Raw genomic sequence first — 23,510 nt, forward strand, 5'->3', positions numbered from 1 at the left:
CCAGAAGCCATGTGGTCCCAGAGTCATGTGTCTGCTAAATAGCTTCAGCCTGGGTCTGGCCTCGAAAATGCAACTGCTCTTCTACCACGGAAAATGGTCTTCATAACAACAGAAATAATGACTTGGTCGCAACGTGGCCTGATGTGGGCCTTCAAGCCTGAGAGAGGGAGAGTATCAGGGCTCGACTGTGAATCCTGTCACTCACTGGCCTGCATTACTTCAGTGCTGCCTGGGCCTTAGCCTTTACCTTGCCTGTGGTAGTGTTGGGAAGCAACTTCCTGCTGCTGTTGCGTGTGGGCTCTGCTTGGTTGGAAAGCTTGTGGTGAGGGGGCCTTGAACTCACTCGGTCTGTGGAATGGGTCTAACTTCTCAGCATTGCAGAGTAAAGGAAAGGAAAGTGTGGAGGAAATGTTAAGAGATGACTGCTCTTGTTAGCATAGGAATGTGAGAGGACATAGAATGTTTTCCTCTTCTGTCTTTCTACAAGATGAAGCAGAATTTTTTTTTCTTTTTTCTTTTTTTTTCCCCCTGAGGTACTGGGGAGTGAACTCAGGGTGAAGAAGGATTTCTTTTCTCAGTGTATGATTTGAAAACTGGCACTGATATGGGAACTTTAGAATGATGGAGGCACGGGGATTGGAGTTGTAGAGTCCTTGGGGGCATAATCAGATCCCTTTCTCTAAAGTAACTGAGGCACAGGGGTCACTCACCTGCGAGTGATTGGTAAGGTCCTGTAGGAACTCTAGAAATTGTAGTAGAAACCCACAGACTCTTTCTCAGCATCCAACAGGAAATCATGTTGATTATGCTCGAACTCAGCCTGCTTAGAAGCAGTTGCTGCATCTCAGTGCCGTGGTTCTAGGCACTTGGAAGCAATCAAGCGCAGGGCTTGTGCATGGGGCCTCAGTCCTGCGCTTCGCCAGTGTGTTGTTTGTAAGGCGCTTCCCTCTGCCACTGCATATTACCTTGGCTTCGTTAGGAAGGCAGTGCTAGAGGTAGCACTGGAGAGTTGAGGATAAATGTCATTACAATTACAGAGTAATAAATTGTGGCGTCTAGTGCCATGACTTTGCAGATGGAGAACCTGACTTATCTCAAATCCACTAAGTGGGGACTCTAGCACGGGCCACTTGACTCCTGCTTCACTGTTCTTTCCCCAACATATAAAGACATGCGAATATGATTTATAAATAAAGAAGAGTAAGGAGGAGTAGGAGAACATGAATTATGGCACTGAACATCTGGAGCTTGTTAGCCTGTAAGGTTACATAGGGTGAAAGTATAAACAGGTTCAAAAGGGGAATTAGATCCTGACTGGTAGGAAAGAATGCTGGGTGGGGAGACGGTACACCTGGGTCTAATCTTTGGATGTGAGTTAATTTGGATCTCAGTTTCTTCTGTATATAATGGGGCTTTCATTTCTAACTTGCCATGCTTCTTAGACTTTAATCTCTGCAACATGTTATCAAAGGACCCTTGGTAATGCTCAGGGACATTTTCAATTCTGCAAAGCGGCAGCTCCGAGGACGCCTCCCTGCTCCCCATCCTTCATTTCCTCCTCCAGTGACCGGCTGGAACACCTGTGCAGGCATAGACACAAGTTCTGCTCTCTCCAGTGGTGGCAGCGCCAGGATACTCGCTGCAGTGGTCTCTGTGGTGACCCTCTGCAGGGGCACCCTTGATGGGGCTGGGAAGAGACAGCGCAGTGCATCCACATAAGAAGCTTTTAAGGGTGTGGAGTTGCTGCATCAGCCTTGGTGGCAGGGGCTAGGCTCGCTCCTGTTCCTGTGGGTCTTGGGGCCCAGCTGCTCTTCTCTCTGCAGACGTTGGGGCCCTGGAGAGCCTTGACTCAACAGGTGCCTTGACGCCTTCTCCCATGGTAAAGAATAGTGGGAGCCTTGGCAAAGGAGAGCCCGGGTGTGCCTCTCTATTGCTTCCCTTGTGGTCACGAATACACCCTCTGCTCACTGAGAGGGCAAGTGGGGCTCATCATCCTGCCCTTTGAGGAAGTGCAAAAGGGACTGGCAGTGGTGAGCGAGGAGCTGACCATTGCAGTCCTGTGGTCACAAGCAGGAAGTGGCCAGCGTTGTGTGTGAAGTTAAGACAAGGGGATCAGGCTGCGCAGGTGTGTGTCACCAGAGCAGAGCTGGTCTTGCACTGTGTGGATGTGCCCAGAGTTTACCCTATGGAGTGGCAGCCGGTCCCCATGCTCAGCATAAACCGGGCAGGCTTGGGCCAGCAGTAGGCTCTGTGGGAGGAGAAAGAGTGGAGGAGGACCAGGGACTTGAGGGCTCATGAACGTCCAGCGGCAGTGTACTGAAGGATTCTGTTTCTAGACAGGTGTCCTTTCCATCACCCTGTAGTACTTCTAACAGGCGAAATCACTGTGACCCTGCGTGCTCTTCTGCCACAGCCCTGGTACTGTCCCACATACATGTAAATGACAGCTCTGCAGAGGGAAACCACCTCCTTGAATGGGGAAGAGACTGGGGCCTGGGCAGGGTGAGTTCTTACTGAAGGGCACCAGGCAAGTGGCCGAGCACAGATTCAAACCCAGGACCAGGCTGGGGTGTGTGAGCTGCCATGCAGGCTACATGTCAGCACAAAGAATGACAGGAGGCCAGCGCTGATGATTCTTTACCCAGAATCACGGAATCCCAGGATTTTATCATATATCCTAGATTCTTCATTTACTTCCTCCACATATAAACTTTTTCTTTATGCCCTTCCCCTCCTATATGTAAGTTCTTATTATGAGGACACACGCACACACACACACGCACATGCACACACACACGCGTGCATGCACGCACACACGCACATGCACACACACATTTTTTTCTTATAAAGGTATTAGATAGCCAGGTAAGACCTCAAAAAAGGAAATGATGTCCATGTTAACACTCTGATCACTGTTTCCATTCCTATTTGTATCTTTACCCATTCTATTTTTTATGTATTTGGTATAGGCTCTCACTCTGCAGCTCAGACTCATAGTGATCCTCCTGTTTTCAGCCGCCCCAGCACTGGGATTACAGGTGTGTACCACCACACCTGGTCTCAGTGGCTGGCTCAGTGTGCTCAGGAGCAGGGCCAGTGCGGCATCTGGTTCTGGGGATCAAACCCCAGTCCCTGCACTTGCCTAAGCAGGCACTTAGTCCTCTGAGCTGTCTTGCCAGTCCTCTATACCCTTCTTAAATAAAAATTGAGATTTTATAGATTGTAACCTGTGGTTACATTCCAAGCCCTCTCCTGTGTCTTTGAGTGGCCTTCCCATTGTCAGTAGTGCTTATGTGTCTTTGTGTGCCTAAGTCCCATATTCCTTTCCTTCCAGATCATCACAGGAGAATTCTACCGCATCTACTACCTGAAGGAGAAGTCCCGGTCCACGATCCAGAACCCCTACGTGGCGGCCCTCTATAAGCAAGTGGGCTGCTTCCTCTTCGGCTGTGCCATCAGCCAGTCCTTCACTGACATTGCCAAGGTGTCCATAGGGCGCCTACGCCCCCACTTCTTGAGTGTCTGCAACCCTGATTTCAGCCAGATCAACTGCTCCGAGGGCTACATTCAGTACTACCAGTGCAGAGGCGCTGAGAGCAAAGTTCAGGAGGCCAGGTGAGCTGCCGCTATCCCCTGGCCTTGCGGGCACCCTCTGGTACAGTACAGTTCAGAGGGCACTTGCTGCGCCAGGTCCCAGGCTGTGTTCTGGTTTGGATGGATGAATGAGGCGTATTTTTTGTTCTTGAGGAACTCACAGCCACATGACTGACACATGTGTATAAATAAACCATTTTGGTGTGGCATTGATTGGTATGTCCATTTATTTGTTCACATCCATGCCTGCCTGTGTCCAAAGCACCACGCAGGATGCAAAACTGAGCTTTTGAGGTCATGGTCTGGGGGGGAAGACAGTGGGATGTGACTGCCCTTACATGGCTCTGTCTTGTCTTGCAGGAAGTCCTTCTTCTCGGGCCATGCGTCCTTCTCCATGTACACGATGCTGTACCTGGTGGTAAGTACCCGCCTCCTACCTGGATGCAGTCCAGTTCCAGCCTGGGTCCTCAGAATAATTGGGACTCTACCTCACTGTGAAATCCTGAGAGAGAGTTTAGTGGAGACAGGTTTCATTCTGAACTGTGTCTCTGCCTTAGCAGAAGTTGTTTTACAATCCGAACTTTTTTTTTCATTTTTCAGATGAAAATAGTGTTTATTATGTTAATTGATCAGGATTTTGACATTGCATAGTACTCAAGATCTTTGTGTAATATCGTGTGGCACAGGCTTGCTTTCTAGATCCATCGAGCTATTGGATCCTTAGTACAACCTTGTCTTATGAAAAATCTTCCGTCTGTTGTGGGAAGAGGTTACTAAGTAAGACTTGGAGACTCCAAGCAAATTGTCTGAACTCGAGCACCATAAATGCCAGACCTGGGACAGCGCCTGTGTCCCAGAGCTCAGCTCCTTGCAGTATCCACTGCCACGGTTTTCCTCCTCAGCCTGATGACAGAAAAGCCTGAAGGGCTCTTAGTACCTGACTGCTGAGCATGATTTCGAGTTTTGTAAGGTACTTCTGAATCCACGAGGACACATGGTGGCCTCAAAAGGACGCTGCCTGTGTTTCCTGGACCCAAAGACTAGGGTCCTGAGAGACCGAGGAGCATGTTTCAGTTTCTTGGTCCAGTGGGGAGCCCGGCTCGGGCTCCTGCGTTGTCCTGCCCGGCTGCATCTGCTTCGGTTTCCTGGAGGTGCTGGGGTAGTGCAGATGCTTGTGGACCCCCCACCCCACCGTGGCCTGATGACAGCTGCTGCTCTCTGTCCCTTTGCCAGTGGAGCATGGTTTTCCCTGCCTTCTCCCTGAGCGAGACCTGGTGCCAGGGCCCATCCTGCTTTCAGCTGCTTCACTGCAGTCCAGGTAGCTCAGAAGAGCATGCGTTGTTTGGAAAAAGAGCGATTTTGATTTCAATTTATTCTATCAACATAATTACGAATTGGAAGAAAACAACAAAGGTTGTTCGCTTTGGTTTCTGCTCATGTCTTTTCAAGTTTGGGGGAGTCAGGTTTCTTGATGCCTCAGAGAGCTACAAGTTGGCCCAACCCTGTAAAACTTTAAAACTGGAACTTATGTGTTCATGAATAGCACTGTCCTCCGATCTTCATTTTGCTTTTGTTTTTGTTTCATTTTGCTCTGAGGAAGGATAACTTAGCAAAGGTTTTTTCAGTTCCTGTTTCATGTGTATATTTTACTCACGGCTGGAAGCAGTTTTGCTAGTGTAATTTCAACGTTTTGTAAAAGGATCAGAGGAGTTGGATATGCCCTTGTTTCTTTCATGCCCCTTTATTTTATGCCACGAGAAAAGTACTGGATTATTATAAAGCCATCACTGGGCAGGACTCCTTCAGAGCCCTTCAGAAGGTGAGGATGGGGCTGTATTAGAGGCGCTCCTCTTGGGACCTTCCATATACCACGCTGTATATCCAGTTTGTATGGAAGCATTTGCTTCTTCCAGTATCCTGGCGAGACATGGCTTAATTTTCTTCTTTCTGGAAGTAACTTGAATCTTGGAGGCTAAGTTCTGCAGCCAGTAGGAGACAGCAGAGGTGCAGAATGGCTGGTCTTTATGATCCTAGCATCATAATATGTTCTTTTTTTTCATTGGCCAACACTATAAGAAACAAAGCAAATCAACACCTCTTCAGAACAAATTTCTTAAATGAAACCTCTGGAGCCTCACTTTAATTTCACCTGCCTTTCTTCAGATCTGCTTTAATGGCGGGAGCCCCCCATACGCTCACAGCTATAGCTACAGCAGGGAATCCCTGTGGGAACGATCGAGAAGCGTGCATTTTGATTAAATGTGTATTTACAGTTCATGGAGGGAGCAGGGCAATTGTGGTACACTTGCATTGCTGGAAGGAGTTGCGGTGGAGAGAGAAAAGGAAGAGAGAGGGAGAAGAGCTCCTTTAATATCCTTCCTGTCCTAGATGCGTCCTCATGGCCCCCACTTCTGGCATGCGCACACCACACACTCTTAGGCACGCTTGCACGCACACGCCTTCAGCAGTCACAGCTCATGGGCACTCTGCACACACACATCCATGCACACAGCTCTGAGTTCTCTACCACCACCTCTGAAGAAGCAAAGGCCCAAAATGGAAATACTATCCTTTACCAGGGCTGCTGTTGTGTGATTTTCTTCAGCAGTCTCAACCCTTCCGATGTCTGCTGTCTGGCTCGCAAAGCTTTCTGAAAGACGTTTGAGACTCTGAACCTGCCTGCCAGAGAAGACAGGAAACTTGCAGTGGTCAGAGCACCGTGACCTTCCCAGAGCTTTTCCCCTTGGATTCCCAGAGGTGGGGTGAGCAGAGTGGGGCCAGCAGCCCAGCCTGCCCTGGGGCACCTTGTGCTTTTGCTAATTGATCAGTGATTCCCCAAAGCATTGGAAGAACCACACTGGAGCCACATGGGTGTGATAGGGACAGCTTTGGCATTTAGAGGCAGAGAGACGTGGACTCACACTGGCCACGCAGTGACCAGAGTGGAACTGCAAGGGGTGCTCAGCATGAAAGCCTCAAGTGCGGTCACCTACAAAGTGGACACAGTCCTCTTTGTTTTACAGAGTTGTTACCCCTTTCCTCTGTGGCCCCCACTTGCTCCATCTGTCAAAGTGAAGAGTGGACTTAGATGAAGTCTACTTGACTCGCAGTGTCTGTGCGTCTATGTGAAAGATATTTAGATTGTTGTCTGTGCTGAAAAGAAAGATGGGAAGGTTTCAGGGACAAACTTGTGCCCATGTTGCCACCAGGTTCAAAGGCAACAGCAGACCAGAAACATCTGCCATCGCCACCACCCGCCTGTCAGTTGTGGCCACCATCCATGGCCTCCATGGCTTTGAAGGCCTCTCTGTATTAGGTTTTGATTTGCAAAATGGGTAGCTTGGAAAAACCATGCCCCAAACAAATTATCTCTGGGCACAGAAGCGTAAGGATGAGGTTAAGGCTTCTTAGAGATGAATGTAGTTTCTAATAAGAAAAACCACACAGAATATATAGGCATACACTATGCTTTCTACCTCTAAACCCACCCGACACCCCCGAGGACTGCATCTGTGTTGGCCTTGCATGTCAGCAGGCAGGGACAAAGGGTGACATGTTTGTCTGGATAAAATGACATCAGGACAGCACCAATTCATGCAAGCACACCTGGTGTCTCCTCTGCTGTGCCAGGCTCCTTGCTCTCTTCTGGGGCCAAGGAGGTGAGTCAGGCTGGGCTCTGCCCTCGAGTTGCTCATTGGATGCACTGGGCCCTCCTCACTGGGCAGGCACTAGTGAGGCTTTTGCTGTCATATTCAAGCACTGGTAGGAGTGGGAAGGTGGAAATCTGACCAGTGCAGCCACTGTCCATGGAGGGTTCAGATGGGGTGCAAGAGGGTACTCATAGTCTGGTGGGTTATGCAGGGGGAGCAGCAGTGTGAATAGGCTATGATGGGTGCTCTGAATAGGGGCACCCGAGCTAGATGGGAACAGGGTGTGGCCAACGTCAGGGAGACTTCCAGCAGGGCTAGTCATGTGAAGAGGGGTGAGATTACGGTGGCCTATGTGCTTGAGAGAAGCAGGCTGCTAACTTGAGGACAGCGCACCTTTGGTTCAGTACTCCTTTGACACCTGGAAGGAAAGAAAGAGCTCAAGGGCCCAGGGAGATAGCTTAGTAGAATAAGCGCTTGCCTAGCAAGTGCAGGGTCCTGAGTTCAATCCCCGGTACCACAAAAAGAAAGAGCTCGCTTGAAGGTGGGTCACTGGCTGTTGAGATCATCAGTCCTGATGCCTCCTTGTGGAGCTTAGGTTTGTTTTGCCAGGGCTTTTGTCTACTGACTGTGCTCTTCCACAGGAAATGTACAAGTGTCCCCTGCCTCCCAGAACACCCTATTCAAAGCGACGGTCCCAGCCTCCAGTTCTGATCCTTCCTTCTCTGTTTGCAGCCTGTCTTTTTCTGTTTCACATATTCATTCACTGCTTAGTTCATTTGTCTCCCCAGCTAAATTACATGTTCCGTGGGGGAGAGATTTTTTTTTTTTTTCGTAATGGTGGTACTAAGGGATTGAACACAGGGCGTTGTGCATTGGATGCTGGGCAAAACCACACCACCACGGAGCTGCGTCTCCAGGGCTTTTTTTTTTTTTTGTAGTCTTGTTTTGAGACAGGGTCTTTGCTAGGAAGCTGGGGCTGGCCTCAAACTCATGATCCTCTCTTTGCTCCCCCTGAGTAGCTGGGGCCACAGATGTACTCTGGAATCATTGCTGTTGTCCGCTTCCCCAAGTAGCAGCTAGCGCTTAGTCAACACCTGATGAACTCAGGAATGGCGAGTGGGGCGAAAGTCCCCTGCCACTCAAAGGCTGCACTCCTTTCCGTGCCTGTCAGAATTTTCTCTTGCCTTCTTACCACTGACTGGACAGCTCACCAAGTCCCACAAGGTACAGGAAAAACTTTGCCAGATACTGTATTGCCCCTTGAGAATTGTTTATGTATAGGAGCGTTTATTGAGTACCAAGGGAACAGGGACGTGGCTGCCCTGTGACAGCTGTGTTCTCCGGGCTGTGGTTGTTAGTCATTGAGGTTTTTGTTCAATGTGGATGGAATCTACACCGGGGGAATGCTGTGCCCACGAGGCTCACATTCCCACAGATGCTGGTGGAGTATGCTAAACCCTACACAGGAGCCCGCATCCCTGAAGGGAACGGACCACTGTACCAGGTGTTTCCCTCCCTCCTTCTCTCCCTCCCTTTCTCCCTCCCTCTCTTCCCCATTTAGTCACGTATTCATGCATCTGTCCATCCATTTCTGGGAACTTATTCTGTGTCAGACTCAGTGAATACCTGAAGACATCGTTCTATGGGAAGAAGCAGAAAAGTACATTGTTGAAGACAAATTGGAACAGCTCTCTGATTGAGGACTGGGGAGGACGGCGCACAGGAGAGGGTCCTTGCCCGGGCTACAGCCTGCGCAGTGTCGGCTGGTGATGCACCTTCCTGAAGAACAGCCCAGAGACTTCTGCTCTGGCACCCACTGAAGCTCGATGCCTGCGCTTCAGACACGAGTGGTTATCAAAAGAGGTTACAAGTGAGCTAGAGGAGCCTGAAGCCCCAACATTGTTGGTGGGTGACCCCTCCTGTGGGCCCCTCATGTTGCTTATTTTATCTGAAGACCAAAGAGGCGAGTACAAAAGGCCAACACTGCCTGTGCAAAGCCACATAGATCCTGGACTCACAAGCTGTTTTCTAAGTGGCTTTGTTATCTTGAGTGAGTGACATGGCCTCTTTTAGCCTTGATTTCTCCATCTGTGCAGTGGGTACAGCAGTGTCCATCTTGCAGGATTATTGTGACAGTTGTAGGTAATATTTTAAAACACCCAGCACAGGGTCTAGAGCCACGCTTAGTAAAATGGCAGCTTTCTTTCCTTCCCCTGGGTAGTGACTGAAGATTTGGCCTTTTACAAAAGAAGGAGACAAGTCAACTAAAGATTCGGCTTTTACCCTCGAAGCGGTTAAATAACTCCACAGGGGAAATTTTTAATTTTCTATCCTGTCAGCAAGCTAGCAGGCCCGTGATCCAGCGACACATGGAATCCATGGTGGAGACTGCAGAAGAGAGAACGCTTCTGTCTCTCAGGGCCATTGGCCTGAACTGGCTGCCTGGAGGAGGGGAGGCAGGGACAGGAGGAAGGATAAAAGCCTCCTTCTCACTCTTAGCAGAATTTTCCCAAGAGCAATGGAAATGAAAGGAGCAGACAGTGCAGACCTGTTTCCCCAGTTTGCAAATCATGTAACGAAACACATGACTTAGCAAGAATGAGCCCGTGACTCACCCACACATCTGACTGTGCCACTTCAGACCGCAGGAGCTGGTTCAGTCTCATGAGGTTTTGTTGGGATTCCGATTGTGCAGGCCCCAAGCTTTGCAGCTAGGATCGAGAGGGAGAAGAGAACTACATTTATGGAGTGAGACCTGACTGCTGTCGACCTTCGTGTCCGTCACTTCAGGGGCAGGGAGGCAGATGCATACCTTTTCACTGTAACCCCATGGCTTCCGTGGCTTTATAAAATCGTGGCATGGTGCAAGGAAAGGACCATAGCTCTCAGGCATGCTGCAGCATCCCACTGATGGGTCCGAGTGCTGTCTGCTTGGCCCAGTCCTGCTTGCACTCACATGAGGAAGTGGCTACAGGTGGAACAGCAGCAGGCAGGGAGAGGTCAGGGTGATGGCGGCTTGGTGTGTGTCCAGCTCTGCGCTCTCCCTGAGCAACTCCGTGGGCATGTGTGGTGCTTTGTATTCTGATCTGGGAATCGAACGTTCCCAGGTGTCCGAGGCAGGATGGGAGCCTCACATACATGTGGTCAGCGGCACTTGGCTTCTTCTCTTGAGGAAGGTTTGCCTGCCCCCTTGGTTGGGAGTGAATGGCTCCTGTGGTAACTTGGCTGTCCCCAGCCTGCAGGACCCGTGCTGAGGTCCCGGAGAAGCTCAGATGTCAGACCTAGTGCCGTGATCCAACAAAGTCCAGTCAGTGGCTGTGAGACTGGCATGGGGTGGAGGGCTACGGGGTTCTGCAGCAAACCCCAAAGCCTGCTGCCAGCAGCTAACTTCTGCCATCCAATGCAGCAGCCTCTAGATGGAAGGTCATTGTGCAGTGTCCTTCTTCAGTAATTTACTTGTTCTAGTGAAATCCCTACCACTGAGAACATCTCATATATCACCACGAAAAGGGTGAACTAGACTTAAAATTCGAGTGCCCATCCTCTGCCCATCAGGGTCTGCTCCTTTGTCTCCCGTGTCTCCTTTGATCCCAGAAAGCCTAAGGGAGATACTGTTCCCGTTTCACAGGTGAGGAGACTGAGGTCCAGGGAAGTTAAAGGACCACATGCATAGTAAAAGGCAGGGCCAGGCCTGGACTTGGAGCTGCCTCACCCTGAAATGAGTTTCACTCCTGTGCTGCTTTCCTTGCAGTCATAGCAGTGGGTGCCCTGAGCACTGCCCCACGCATGTGCGCCTCGCTGGTACTGGGGGCAGTGGGCTGCATCTGCCTGCTCTCCCCAGGAGAGCTTGTCCCAGGCCCCAAGTCCTTTCTCATTCCTGCGCGCTCCCCCCTCTTCCTGGAGCTATTCTGATGCTGGGCCCTTCCTCTCCTGTATTGGTTTCTGTCGCGGCACTCCAGCCCGAAGTCCTCTGAGTCAGTGGCAGGGAGCTGTGGCCTTGTCCGGTTGGGAAATCCACCCTTCCTCTGCCCCTCCCTGGATTCCGAAGCCTGTGACCTAAAGTTGACAGGCCGCCAGCCGGGGGAAGGGTGGAAGGAGGTTGAGCAGGCGTTTTCTGAGGACCTGCCACTCCTTCAGAGAGGGGAATAGGAAAATGTGGGGGCCAGTTTAAGTGTCAGAGAATAGAATCATCGATTTACGGAGTAGCACATAGATGTGACACTTGTCCTTATCCGTAGATGTAGCACTGTTACCCGGGAGGAGGCTGAGGCTCAGTGAGGGTCTTCTCGGGAGTCCTGTGTTTCTCCTGCTCTCCACCCCGCCCTGCCCCAAACAGGGCTGCACCCCCTCAGGACCCTGACCCTGCATGCGGATATTCCTCCTCCTGCCCCTGCCCCTGCCCCTGCTCTAAGGACTTGCACTGAGTTGGGGCTGGACCAATGCCACCTCCATCCCCACTCCCAGAAGGAAAGGCTCCTCTGGTCCATCACAGCAGAGCCTTAACTGGCAGATCATTCCAGCGGGAAGGAGTGTGCCAGCCTCGGGCCTGTCACTGCAGGCTCCCTCCGATATTGGCACTGCCTGGAGCGACTCAGCTCTGCCCAGAGCCCTTAAGGCGCACTCAGCTTAGGACTCGTGGTACTCAGTGCCTTGCTTAGATACATTTAATTTTCCACCACTGTCTAGAGATATTCCCACTTGTGCTTCAGTGGGTTGATGTTCTGTGAAAGTAATGACTGAAGGCCAGTTAAGTCTTCTGTCCTGCAGAGCTTCTTAAACCTTTAATAGTCTTGTAAGTACTGTAGATAACAGCAATAAGTACCTAGCAGAGAGCTGCACTCATTTTTTTTATAAGACTGTTCGTATTTCATGGGATACAGTTTGGGGAAAATGTTCTACCAAACCAAGGCCATGTTCCGCAGCTGGACACCCAGGGCTCTTCACGAATGGGTGCCTGCTTATCTTTGCAGCCTTGCCCACCTCACGCCCCAGGTGCCCCCTCTAGGTGTGCTGAGCTGTTTTAGGTCCTGGCAAGGGCAATGGCAGGTTCCCAGCCAGCCCCCCTCAGTCTCCCCGGCTTCCAGCAGATACCAACCCAGTTAGGTTCAAGTCAACAACCCGTCCCCCTTAGGGGCCGATCTTGCCCTAACGTCTCTCCAAGATCCTATAAAACATGGTAGTGCACTTGTTCATATCCCTGGTGTGTTCCATATGGTGGAAATGAGGCCTCCTTGGCATGTCTGTGTCCTGTAACCTATTGTACACTCTGGATCGATCGATCTTTCTCTCTGTCTGTCTGTCTGTCTGTCTGTCTGTCTCTGTCTCTCTTCTAAGTTAGTTGCCACTTAATCTTTGTTATTATGATGATTTTATTACTGCTTTTAGATTTTTCATGGATTATCATTTTTGTATGAGGATAACACTGATTTTTTATCACTCATTTAGCAGCAGACAGCGTCCATGCAGCCTCTTCCTAGTCTCTCAGACTCCCTAGCCACTTGGATACTCTCAAAACCACTATCACATTTCTTGCGTTTTCCTCTCCCTGTGCCTGGGCTGTGCTAGGGGTTGACCCGAGGCCTTGGCATGCTCTTCAGGCCCTACGCTGAGCCACACCGCAGCCACCTGCTGCTCCTCACTCCTGGTTCTTTGGAGGACTTGTGCACTCGTGCACAGCCCCGTGCTCCCTGTCCACCGGCCCGGCTGGTGCTGTGCTGACCCTCAGAGGAAGGTAGCACTGTCTCAGGAAGGGCAGGGCTCTCTGGAGACCAGCGGCCCTCCCTCTGCCCTTCCCCTCTCCCGGCCTCTCCCAGGGCTTTGATTTGCAGTCGGAAGCTCCCCTCATCCCCTTGCCTCTTCCCCTTCATTTCCCCGGTTCCCACAGGAACCTGGGAAGTAGGTTGTGTCCAGAGGTTAGAGCGGAAACCGCAGCAAGATAACTTCAAGGGGACAATACCCAGCTGACGTCATTTCAGCTGCTTTCCTTCGGCCAGAGGTGCTTTTTTTTTTCTTCCATGTTTCTCCAGGTTACTTCTCTACCCCACCCAGCCCAGTGCCTGTGGCTTCCCATTTGAAAGCTCCCTGGCATTGTCTGCCTGGTTTATGCGCTTCCTTCTATGCTAATTGAAAATTCAGAGCTCCCCGTGGTGGCTTAGAAACTTGCCCTCGATTGAGCCAGCGGCGTGCTTTTGAAGCAGCGCATGCGCCCTGACTTCCATGTTGACTTTGCCTTATCGTCCTGGATTTGAATTCAGAGGCGATGGTGAGAAGCCGATGGGGGTTCAGGGATTATACATCTCTAATCGCCAGTGAAACATATGCATGTTGAAAGAGTCGTCATCCTTTATAAAACAAAGAGTTTTCTTTAATTAGTTTCCATCCAGAAGAAGTTAGGTGAAAACCAGTATTTATTGAAGTGCTTATGGCGTTCCAAGCTGTATACAAGGACCATTGACCTAGATCTCCCTTGTTCTTATTTTTTGCCGTAACCACCACAGCCTGGGATTCCACACCGGCTGTGTGGAATGGTCACTTCCAAACTGAACGCACTATTGCAGTACATGCGGGTGTGGTGGGCTCTGTGTGGCAGAACTGGAGCGTGTGGAGTGACCTGGGACCACGGTACCCTTACATGAGGAGTAACGTCGCCTCTTTTTGTCTCCTCCCCCCAGCTGTACCTGCAGGCCCGCTTCACCTGGAGAGGCGCCCGCCTGCTCCGGCCACTCCTGCAGTTCACCTTGCTCATGATGGCCTTCTACACGGGACTGTCCCGCATCTCTGACCACAAGCACCACCCCAGTGATGTCCTGGCGGGGTTCGCCCAAGGAGCCCTGGTGGCCTGCTGCATAGTAAGTAACCTGCGGCCCTCAGTGTGCAGGCAGAGGCCAGGACTGAGGCTTGTTAAATGTTTCCAGCTCAGTGACATGGGTGGGTCACCCTCGTTCTTGGTGTCCTCCCAGGGTGCCAGCAGTTCTGGCGACTTTTTCTGTGTCTGTCCTGCCTGTGCATTTTGATCGCAGAGGTTCTGTAAATGCTCCTCTCCATCAGTTCAGAAGGTTTGGACTCAGAGTGTTGCAACTGCAAGAGACTGGAGGCAGCGTCTGGCCCGCTCACTGTACGCCTGAGGACGCATGGGCAGAGACACACCCACGTCCTCTTGTCCAGTGCGTAGCAGAGTTGCACTGCCTGGACTCACTCGCTGCTTTGGTGCATGCTCTTTTCAGTAGAACTTTTCTGCCTCTTGGAAAATGCCTCCGCTTCCCACGGAGATCTTTGAGGCCCTCAGCCTGTGTTGGCTGGAGCGGTTTTCTGGAGGTGGAAACCCCTAGCCCAGGACTGTGGGCATTGTCACGAGTTCCCAGGACTGATTTTGGGGTGGACCATGTGTTGGCTGGCCCATATGAGTGGGCCAGTTCCCCTCATGAGGATGAGATGAAGCATCCTTCCCCTCATCTGTGATCTCTGCTTTCCCCACACAGAGTGTGTTTTGAGGACCTTACTCAGCAGCCCTGACCTAGCAGGAGGTGCCCACTGCAGGCTGGCAGGAACCCCAAACTTCATAAAGCCTAGGCATTTAAGCAGCACGCATAGAGGTTGCACTGTTGTTTAGCCTTGCTCATTCATGGTAAGGACTATGAACCACAGAGACCTCTCGACTTCCTACTTCGCTGGGCCTGGTTTCTAAGCCCGGCTGCAGGCCTGTCCGCCTGAAGTAGGCGTTCTCTGTAGCAGCATGTAGCTTGGGATTGTGCCTCCCTGCAGACAGCCAGGCACCATATGTAAACATACACTGCTCTCCTCATCTTACCAAAGGCTTTTGGGGGTCCTAGCTCAGGGGAAGCCGGTGTGCACTTGGTAAACAGTAAGCTGGAGTTGGTGAGCGGGTCTACCCTTTGCTGAGGCCACTGTGGGGAAAATGCTCTTGAAGGCTTGGGGAAGGACGAGACTCAGGCTTTGTTTCTGAGGAAATCTCGCGAGGTGAGCTGTGGAACTGGAGAACAAGTAGGGCCACCGCAGAAAGAGGCTGGTGGGGGGCAATGTCTGGTGAAGAGGAAGTGGGAGTTGAGATGTCAGCGGACCCCACGACCCAAGTCAGGTCTGAGCCACCTGCCAGCCTTGGCGTGGAAGGCCTGGCCTAAGGGGCTGGCTGGCTGTCTCTCTGGCTGTCTTCATTGCGTTCTGCTTCTGTTTTCTTTTTTAAAGTGAAGGCCAGAAAGGAGAGAATTGAGGGAGCAAACTATTAACGAGAGCAGCTCTCACCAGCCTGCCCGTCCGGGTGCGTGCCTGGCCCTTTAATGTGGAGTGACAGTGGGGTGGTTTGCAGGAGGTGCCCTCGTTGAGGTGCCCTGCGAGCCCTGCTCTCAGCAGGAGGGCAGCCCTGGGGCCTGCTGCTCTGTTTCCTTCACCGGCGCCATGGCCCTAATTGGAGTCTGCTGCACCCCCAATTAAAAAAATTAAAAGGTGTAGGGATCATTCCAGCCTTGCTCTCTTTTATACCCCAGAGCACCAGCCATGAGCAATTAAACAGAATGTTTGGGAGGACGATGGTTTATTTTCTAGAAGGGAAATGAAGGGTCTGTGTTTTATCCTCAGCTCTGGCCGATGGTAGCAAGGGATAGGAATTTGGTCCTGGCCAGTGTAAAGCACCTACTGTTTGCAGGCACCTTTCTAAAACTTTACCCACTGTCTCCTTTTAGCCACATGGGACCAATTCTAGGTGAGGTCACTTGGGCTGGGAGAGATGACTAAGTCACCCAAGATCAAAGAACCAGGAGACAGCTGCCTCCAGGACTTCGTCTCCCTTGTAGCCATGTCCTCTGTGCTGGGCAAGGAAGAAAGGTCACTGAAGCTGAAGGCCCCTGGAGCTGACCCAAGGCAGAGGCTGCATAGACAGTTGCTTAGTGCAGATCATTTGAGGGGACCAGGGACCCTTCCGCAACCTGGGCTTGTCTGCTCATCACTTTGCCTTTTAAAATCTGCGTTACCATGGAGATACATCTTGCAAAGGGTAAGAAATATCTTCACTTGTCTCCTGCCCATTTAGCTGTGAACAGGCAAGGGCAGCGACTTGGTCTTGTTCATCGTTTTCCCCAAATACCTGACCTTCAGCCCAGTGCACTGCAGCACCTCCTGGTCCCAGCCAACTGGGAATCAGAGCATGGCTCAAGTGTTCTATTTTTAAGTCGTCTGAGAGGCTGGGGCAGGAGGGGTCGAGGCAGCCAGGCAGCGTGTGGGCTCTTTCCTCCTGTGGGTGCCAGGGGTCCGTTGTTCTGGCTTTGACAAGCAAGGAAGACAGAAGCAGGGCCCCACTGAACCAAAGATGGTGTCTACCTGGAAGCAGGTGGGGCACCATCTGCTGAGGACAGCAGGTGCCCACTGGAGGGGACAGAGGTCCTGCTTCACAGGTTCGGCAGCTGAATCAGTGTCCAGTGGGTAGTGCTCTGTGGCTCTCACCTCGAGGCGGGAGTCTCTGGCCTCGCTCTAGCCTCCTGCATGTGGCAGGACTTTGCCTTGAAACCAGGGCTGACCATCCAGGGAACCCTAGGAAAAGCCATGTGCCCGTCTCAACTGAGACTAGAATGGAACCCAGTGTCTTTGGACTAGAAATCCCTGCAGGTCAGGGTGGTTTGAGAAAAGGCATAGAATAGTAGCCATGTCACTGCAGAGGGTGTCAAGACAACAGAGTCCTCACGAGCCCACCCTTAGTGGGTGCTGCCACCCAAGCAGGAGTGAGAAATCTGCTGGCATTTGGTGAGAGCTCATTGCCAACGCTGGCTCCCCGCTCTGTTAAGGGCTCCCTACAGATTATCGTCCTCAGTCCTGCAAGCCCTAAGCTCCTGTCAACAGCCTCCCTTAAGATGAGAAGAAAGCAGTGAAGTATTAAGTCACACAGACTTCCAGAAAGAGAAGACAAAGTAGCCAGAGTGGCACCCTGGTGGTGCTCACGCAGTGCTGGTGCTGCGAGACTCCGACTGCCCAGGGCTGCGCCCTGCTTTGCCAGCTGCGCCCAGCTTCCCCTCCTTTCCTACTTCCAAGCGAGCTCTAACCCTAGACTGCGCTGCCTCTGACAGAGCACAGATCCAGCTCCACTTCACTGTTGATGAAATCTTCATATTAGTTGCCTCTGACTGTTGTCGCAAATCATCACAACTTTAAGTGGATTAGAACAGTGCGGATGTGTTTTCTTTTTTCTTTAATTTCTTTCTTTCTTTCTTTCTTTTTTTTTTTTTTTGCGGAACCGGAGATTGAACTCAGACCCTTGAGCTTGCCAGAGAAGTGCTTATTCTACTGAGCCACCTCCCTGGCCCCGGATGTGTTTTCTTATAGGTCTGGAAACCAGAACTTAGAAACAGGTCCCTCTGGGCTAAAATCAGGGAGTCAGCAGGACTGTGCTTTATCCAGAGGCCCAAGGAACTTGTTTTCTTTGCCTTTGATGGCTCTGGAGCTGCCTGCAGGCCTTGGCTTGTGGCCTCTTCCTCCATCTTCAGAGTGACTCCAGCCATATGGAGTCGTTGGGTTTTCCTCATTGTCTCTGGCTGCTGCTCATACTGTCTGCACATCTTCTGAGATTCTGAGGCTCCTGCCTAAATACCCTGTGACTGCATTAATCCAGGATCTGTTCTCCATTTCAAGATCCTTAATTTAATCTCCTCTGTAAAGTCTGCTCTGTTGTAGATAATTTTATTGTTGCAGGATCTGAATAGTTGATGTGGACGTCTTCCAGCAGACCATCCTTCAGCTCACCATGCCTTCTCTATTTCAAGGGCAGAACTGTCTCACTTTATTCTGGGGCTCTGAGAGCCACCAAGCACTTCCTTCCTGCCTTAGCTTTTGGCCTGTTCTGTCAATTACCAGCTCCCGTGTCTGTCTCTCCCAGCTAGATTGCAGGCGCCTTTAGAGCGGAGCCCAGGGCTTCCCCCTCTGGTCCTTTACTGGTAGTGCCTAGAGTGCTGGCTGGTGTAATGAGGCTTGGTAGTATTGGGTAATCATGATGGATGGATTGGCTTGTGGCCTCAACAGGATACTTCCTCTTGGAGCTTGGTGTCCCCATCTGTGAATGGAATGAATCTGGAGGCCCTGCAGCTCCATGACCTGGGCACAGGGGCTCTGCAACACAGCTGCCTGTACCCGAGCTGGTCCTGCTTCCTCAAGTGGACCTGTTCCTGCAAAGCCTGTGGGGGGGGGGGCAGTATCTGGGCGTCCTGGCACATCCCCTAGCCCTCTGTGACATTGTGTGTTACCTTATGAGGTCATCAGTTCAGCCACTCAGGGCCTTGAGCAACAGGCTGTGACAGCCAAGCACTTTCCCAGTGTCTGCCGAGGCTGGTCTTGTCGCAGCAAGCACACTTGTCTAGACAGAGGTCACATGGCCCAGGGGAGTGGGCTCGTGCCTTTCTGCTTGCTCACTAGTTGAATGACTTCCAGAAAGAGAAGACCACACGACCTGAGACAGAGGCAGGTGCCCTGGGTTCAGCGTGAGGACGCAGGAACATGCGGTCAGATGGCCTTGCACAGCCGCCACCCCTCCAGATGTGGCCAGAGGTGCCCAGGACAGCGTAAAGAACCACAGCCCAGACAGCGGAGGAGCACATAGACAAATCAGCTTCCCAGAAACTTGGACCTCCATTCTTGCTCTCCTGCCGGCACACAGAGCCACAGGCAGGCAGACACACACACACACACACACACACACACACACACACACACACGGGCTTGTGCTATATCTCCCAGCCTCCTCCCATCTGCACCCTCAGCCCTGCCAGTGAGGAGAATGCTATAGCTCAGCTTACCCTCGGATCAGATGAAGGGACAGACATCGGTTCATTTCCTGCCCGGTGACAACTTGCATATCTGGTCACCTTTGTGCTGACCCTCTAACAGATGGCAAATGAGGGGGCCCTGGGAGGGGTCAGGGAGGGCCAGGCCACCATTGCTGTGGGCTCAGCAGAGGAAGCAGCTGCGGGCGGGTTTCATAAACACACAGCAGTCTTTCCTGGTTTTCCTCTTCCCGGGGGAGTGGCCCGACAGCGCTCTTTTGTGTGGGACCATCTTCCTCCAGGATACAGGGAAGGGTGAGGGCATGCTTTGTCTCTGCCTCAGCAAGGTGACCTTGGAAAGAGAGAGAGACAGGGAGACCGCCAGTGTGGGCCAGTGTGAGTGAGAGTTTAACAGCAACAGCCTGGTGAGAGGGCAGCCCCGCCTAAGCACATGTGAGGCCAAGTCAGTCCCGACCTACTGAGTCCTTCCCAGTGGCTAGAAGAGCGGCCCCTAGTCTGTCTGTGCTGGGAACCTGAGCTGTCTTCCCCTTCAACAGTACATGCCCTTTATCTCCTCTTCGTTCATCCCGGTGCTGCCTGGGTACCATAACCTCCCAAGTCTCATCTGGCTGCGAGGAAGCCAGCTCTGCCAGGCTCTGCAGTTTGTGAAGTACTTTTAAAATTCCTTTCTAGGGGCCTAGGAGATGGCTCAGTGGAATAAGCGCTTGCCAGGCAAACACAAGGGCCTAAGTTCAATCCCTGGTTCCGGAAAAAAAAAAAAAAAATCCTTTCTAGTTCCCCTGCTGAGATATATGGGATAAGGGAGGAGCAGAGACCCAGAACAGGAGCTGTGTTCTTGTCACTTCGCCCATACTTGGTCTTCCTGCCCTGTCACAGAGGACAGTGCTTTGCACAACTTTTGGACAGTGTGTTCAGTAAGTAAGAGATGCAAGATGTGGTGCATGGGCAGTGTGGCAACACACCTAGTGAAAGTATATTGCCCGATGCTTGTCTTAAAGATTCAGAGCTGAGCACAGTTGGGCTTAATATTTTGTCACAACTTTCAAACCTGCTGGTGGTGGCTGCCCTGTGATTAGAGGTGGTGACTGCCTCACATTTGGTGCCTAATCCAGTGGGACCATGCATGTGTGTGAGCAATAGGGAGGCACGCTGTGGCTTCTGAGGACCTGGGCCCCAAGATCCAGGAGGGCGTTTGCAGGCCAGGCCAGATTCTTGGGAGAGGTGGCTCTGGAAGAGGGTGGACCTTTCCTCCATGATGCAAGGCAGGGCAGGAAGTCCTTGGGGAAAGACCAGCACTGATGTGCAGAGGACAGAGAACACACACGTCCTCTGACCCCTCAGCCAAGTACAACATGGGACTCGAGGGGTGATGGAGAGGTAAGCTCAGCAAACAGTCATACTCCCTCTCTCTCTGCTCCAGAATGGGGAGATTTCTCCCTTTGGCCCTTCTCTGCCATCATGGGTGCAAGATCCTGAGCCCCAGCCTCTGCTGCAGCGCAGTCAGCCTTGGGGTCTTCCTGTGTAAGAATGACACCTTCATCTGGGTAACCCAGGCCCCCACCTGGCTGGCCTTCGGGGGGTATGGACCGTGTCCTCCCTCCGAAAGCCCATGGCACACTCCCTTCTGCCCCTCGAAACCCTCTTTCTTCTTTTAGTGGGAATAACCTCCTCCAGTCCTCAGCAGGGTGGGGATCCTTTCAGATGGCAACTGAGGTAGATTTGAAGATGCCCAGTATTTTCACGTACATCACCCCACTTCAGTCTTACAGTAACCATGGGAAGGTAGCATTTATTATTTTTACTAATCATTAATATTTGCACAGAAACACAGGGCAGATAGGTCATCTGAAATCAGAAAGCTTCTTTACTTTGTACTAGTTTAAGACTCTACAAGAGTGTGACTTAGGTTGGGTCACCCAGAAATAGCCATTTTGGAGCTAGACCCTGATGCATGACTAGCATGTGACACCCTCTCTGAGGCACCAGGAAGTCACATCGCAGACCGAGCACGTTCGCAATGTCACGGGCTCTGCACAGCCCTGTGCTGATGAGGTCAAGGAGTAAAGAGTGCAGTTGAGTAACTCAGTCTAGTCAAAGACCGGCTGAAAGGGCTCCTTTAATTTAGACCACACGCGCTGTACTTTGGGCGTGAGTGTGACTCTGCCCAGGGCTTGCTCCTTCCCTCAGCCTGCCTGATGGCTCAGTGCAGTACAGGAGGGAGCCTCACGGCCGCCACGTGCCAGAGCGAGTGCAGCAGCAGCACCCACCCACGGGCTCGGTCACTGTCACCACCGGGGAGGTGGAGCTGTGGCCAAGGGCTCTGGACAGAGATGATGCAGCACACTGCGTGCTCTTGAGCATCTACAGTCTGGCGGGGGGAACGTGATGCAGCATGTAGGACGCCCCACATCAAGGGTGGCCTGGTGCAGAACTTCAAGGTGATTGAAAGTCTAGGATGGAAACCATGGAGAGAAGGAAGGGACAGCCCCAGAAACCAGGGTAGAGAAGGAGCCCTTTCCAAATGGTCATGCATGCGGTGCCCAAGGATAGGAGGCATCTTTTCCGCTCTAGAGATTGCTCTCACCTTGCATCTGTACAAGAAGCAGCTGCAGCATTTGCTACAGTGCAGACTCCAGGCCACACTCTGTGGGTCTGCGCCGCTCCCAAGACTCTGCTTTTTCTTTCTTTCTTTTTTTTTTTTTTTTGGTGGAACTGGAGATTGAACTCAGACCCTTGTGCTTGCCAGGGAAACGCTTATTCCACTGAGCCATCTCCCTGCCTCCCCCCCCCACCCCCCCCCCCGCGCCAGACTCTGCTTTTTCAAGAAGCACCCAGTGACTCTGAACAGGCTGAGGTGACTGCTGGACTGTGAGCAACACGGGGAGACCCAGCTCTGTTTGTGTCTGCTTCCAAGGACCTTTTGCTTTCAGCGATACCTGCCCTGTGCTGGTTCCCAAGCTCAGTAGAGCACATATGAATCAGTGTTTAAGGGTGTGAGTCCTGTCTTTAAGTTCTCTTATACACTGCCCTGAGTCTTAATACTCGCGGGCTCCAGAAACATTCAAAGAAAGTTTTGCTGTCGTAATCCACCCTTTAAGAAAATGACCCCTGAGATGGCTCACTCAGCCACTCACCACAGTGGATGTGGACTCGTGGCCACCAACCAGGATTCCTTCTTCTGATCTGTGTGGTTCTCAGTGAGCACTCACTAGGCAGCTCTGACAGGACTGAGCTGGAGGGTTTTGGGGGAGGGTGACCTCTCCAGAGCAGGCCAGTGCTGACTGTGACATCGGAAGCATCCACCCTTCCCAGTGTACTGATTTGCTCCCCTAAATGCCCCTGATGTGGAGGTCTTGGAAAGCAGCTCTCCCAGCCAGATTTCTACCTGCAATTTCTACACATTCTTTCATGTTCGCCATTATTCCTACTTCCCTCTATCTTTGTCTTTTTTCTAGTTCTTTTTTTTTTCCTTCTTCTGTGCATAAGTGGCAGAGAAAAATGATCTTGTGTAGCCTGGCGCTGAACATGCAGGCCTGCGTGCCAGACTCATCATCATCTTCTTTTAGGTTCCCTCACCCTTGGAGTGACCCTTCCCCCCTCCACCGGGGGGCCCATACATGTCCTTTTCATAGGGATTGAGCTGAAAATGGCGAAACTTGGATTGGAAAGCCACTGGGCCCTACTTTAAAGAGCAAGAGTGTGCTGTCTGGTTGGATGCAGGGAGGATGAGGATTAGGCTATAGCCACAGGCAGTTTGCCTTGAGCTTCTCCGGAAAGCTTCCTGTCTCCTGGTCGGGTGGGCAGGCTTCCTCCAGCCTCCAGCTGCCCTGTTACACATCCCTGAGCTCTGTGAGGAAGGGCTACCTTGCCCAGCATTTGGATGCGTCAGATCACCTTCTGCCCTGGGAAGAGCTCGCTCTGACTCAGCAGGGGTCAGAATCACTTCCCCAAGACAGTAGTGGGGAAAGCCAAACTACAGCAGGCAGAAGAAGGCAGAGCTAGTGTGGTTTTTTTCCCCCTAAGCATAATTATCATCATTTTAATACTGTTTATGAAAACTAGTGCATGGATTTTTAGAATAGAAAACAGAACTAGAAAGGAAAGCACCACCTCCCCCTCTCGGCGCACATACACACTCTCTGGCAGCAGCAGCCCTTCCCTTGACTTTTCAAAACCCATCGCCTTCCTCTTGCCTTCCTGTTGGAGCTCGGGTCTCTCCCATCCTAGCTCTGCAGCCTCCACCTCCAGCCAGCTGCGTACCCTCGCTGGGCCATCTGTGTTTTGGATACCAACGTGACCCGGTGTGAGTACTTCCACCGTGCACATTCACAAGGCTTGATGAATATGGCTGGGGCCCAGAGGCTGAGGCTGAGCAGCCTGCTGTGTCGGAGGAGGCTTCCCAGGGTCCAGCCAGCTGCTCCCTGGGCCCGTGGACCCCGGCCTTGCCCAACTTGTGGCAGCTCCTCAGTGGGCGGCCTCTCCCTCCACA

At 51.8% G+C, this 23,510-nt stretch overlaps 1 protein-coding gene across 1 annotated transcript in view; it reads left to right on the forward strand.

Annotated features, from left to right (window-relative positions):
* The window catches only part of Plpp3 (phospholipid phosphatase 3), a 77,365-nt gene that overhangs the window by 48,674 nt on the left and 5,181 nt on the right, over positions 1 to 23,510 (forward strand). The window contains exons 3-5 of the mRNA XM_004642541.2: positions 3,335 to 3,615; positions 3,955 to 4,012; positions 13,916 to 14,092. Coding sequence (XP_004642598.1) covers positions 3,335 to 3,615; positions 3,955 to 4,012; positions 13,916 to 14,092 — 516 coding nt within the window. The remainder of the gene's footprint in view (positions 1 to 3,334; positions 3,616 to 3,954; positions 4,013 to 13,915; positions 14,093 to 23,510) is intronic.

The sequence above is a fragment of the Octodon degus genome, unplaced genomic scaffold, assembly GCF_000260255.1.
Source record: "Octodon degus isolate 3935 unplaced genomic scaffold, OctDeg1.0 scaffold00156, whole genome shotgun sequence".
NCBI lineage: Eukaryota > Metazoa > Chordata > Mammalia > Rodentia > Octodontidae > Octodon > Octodon degus.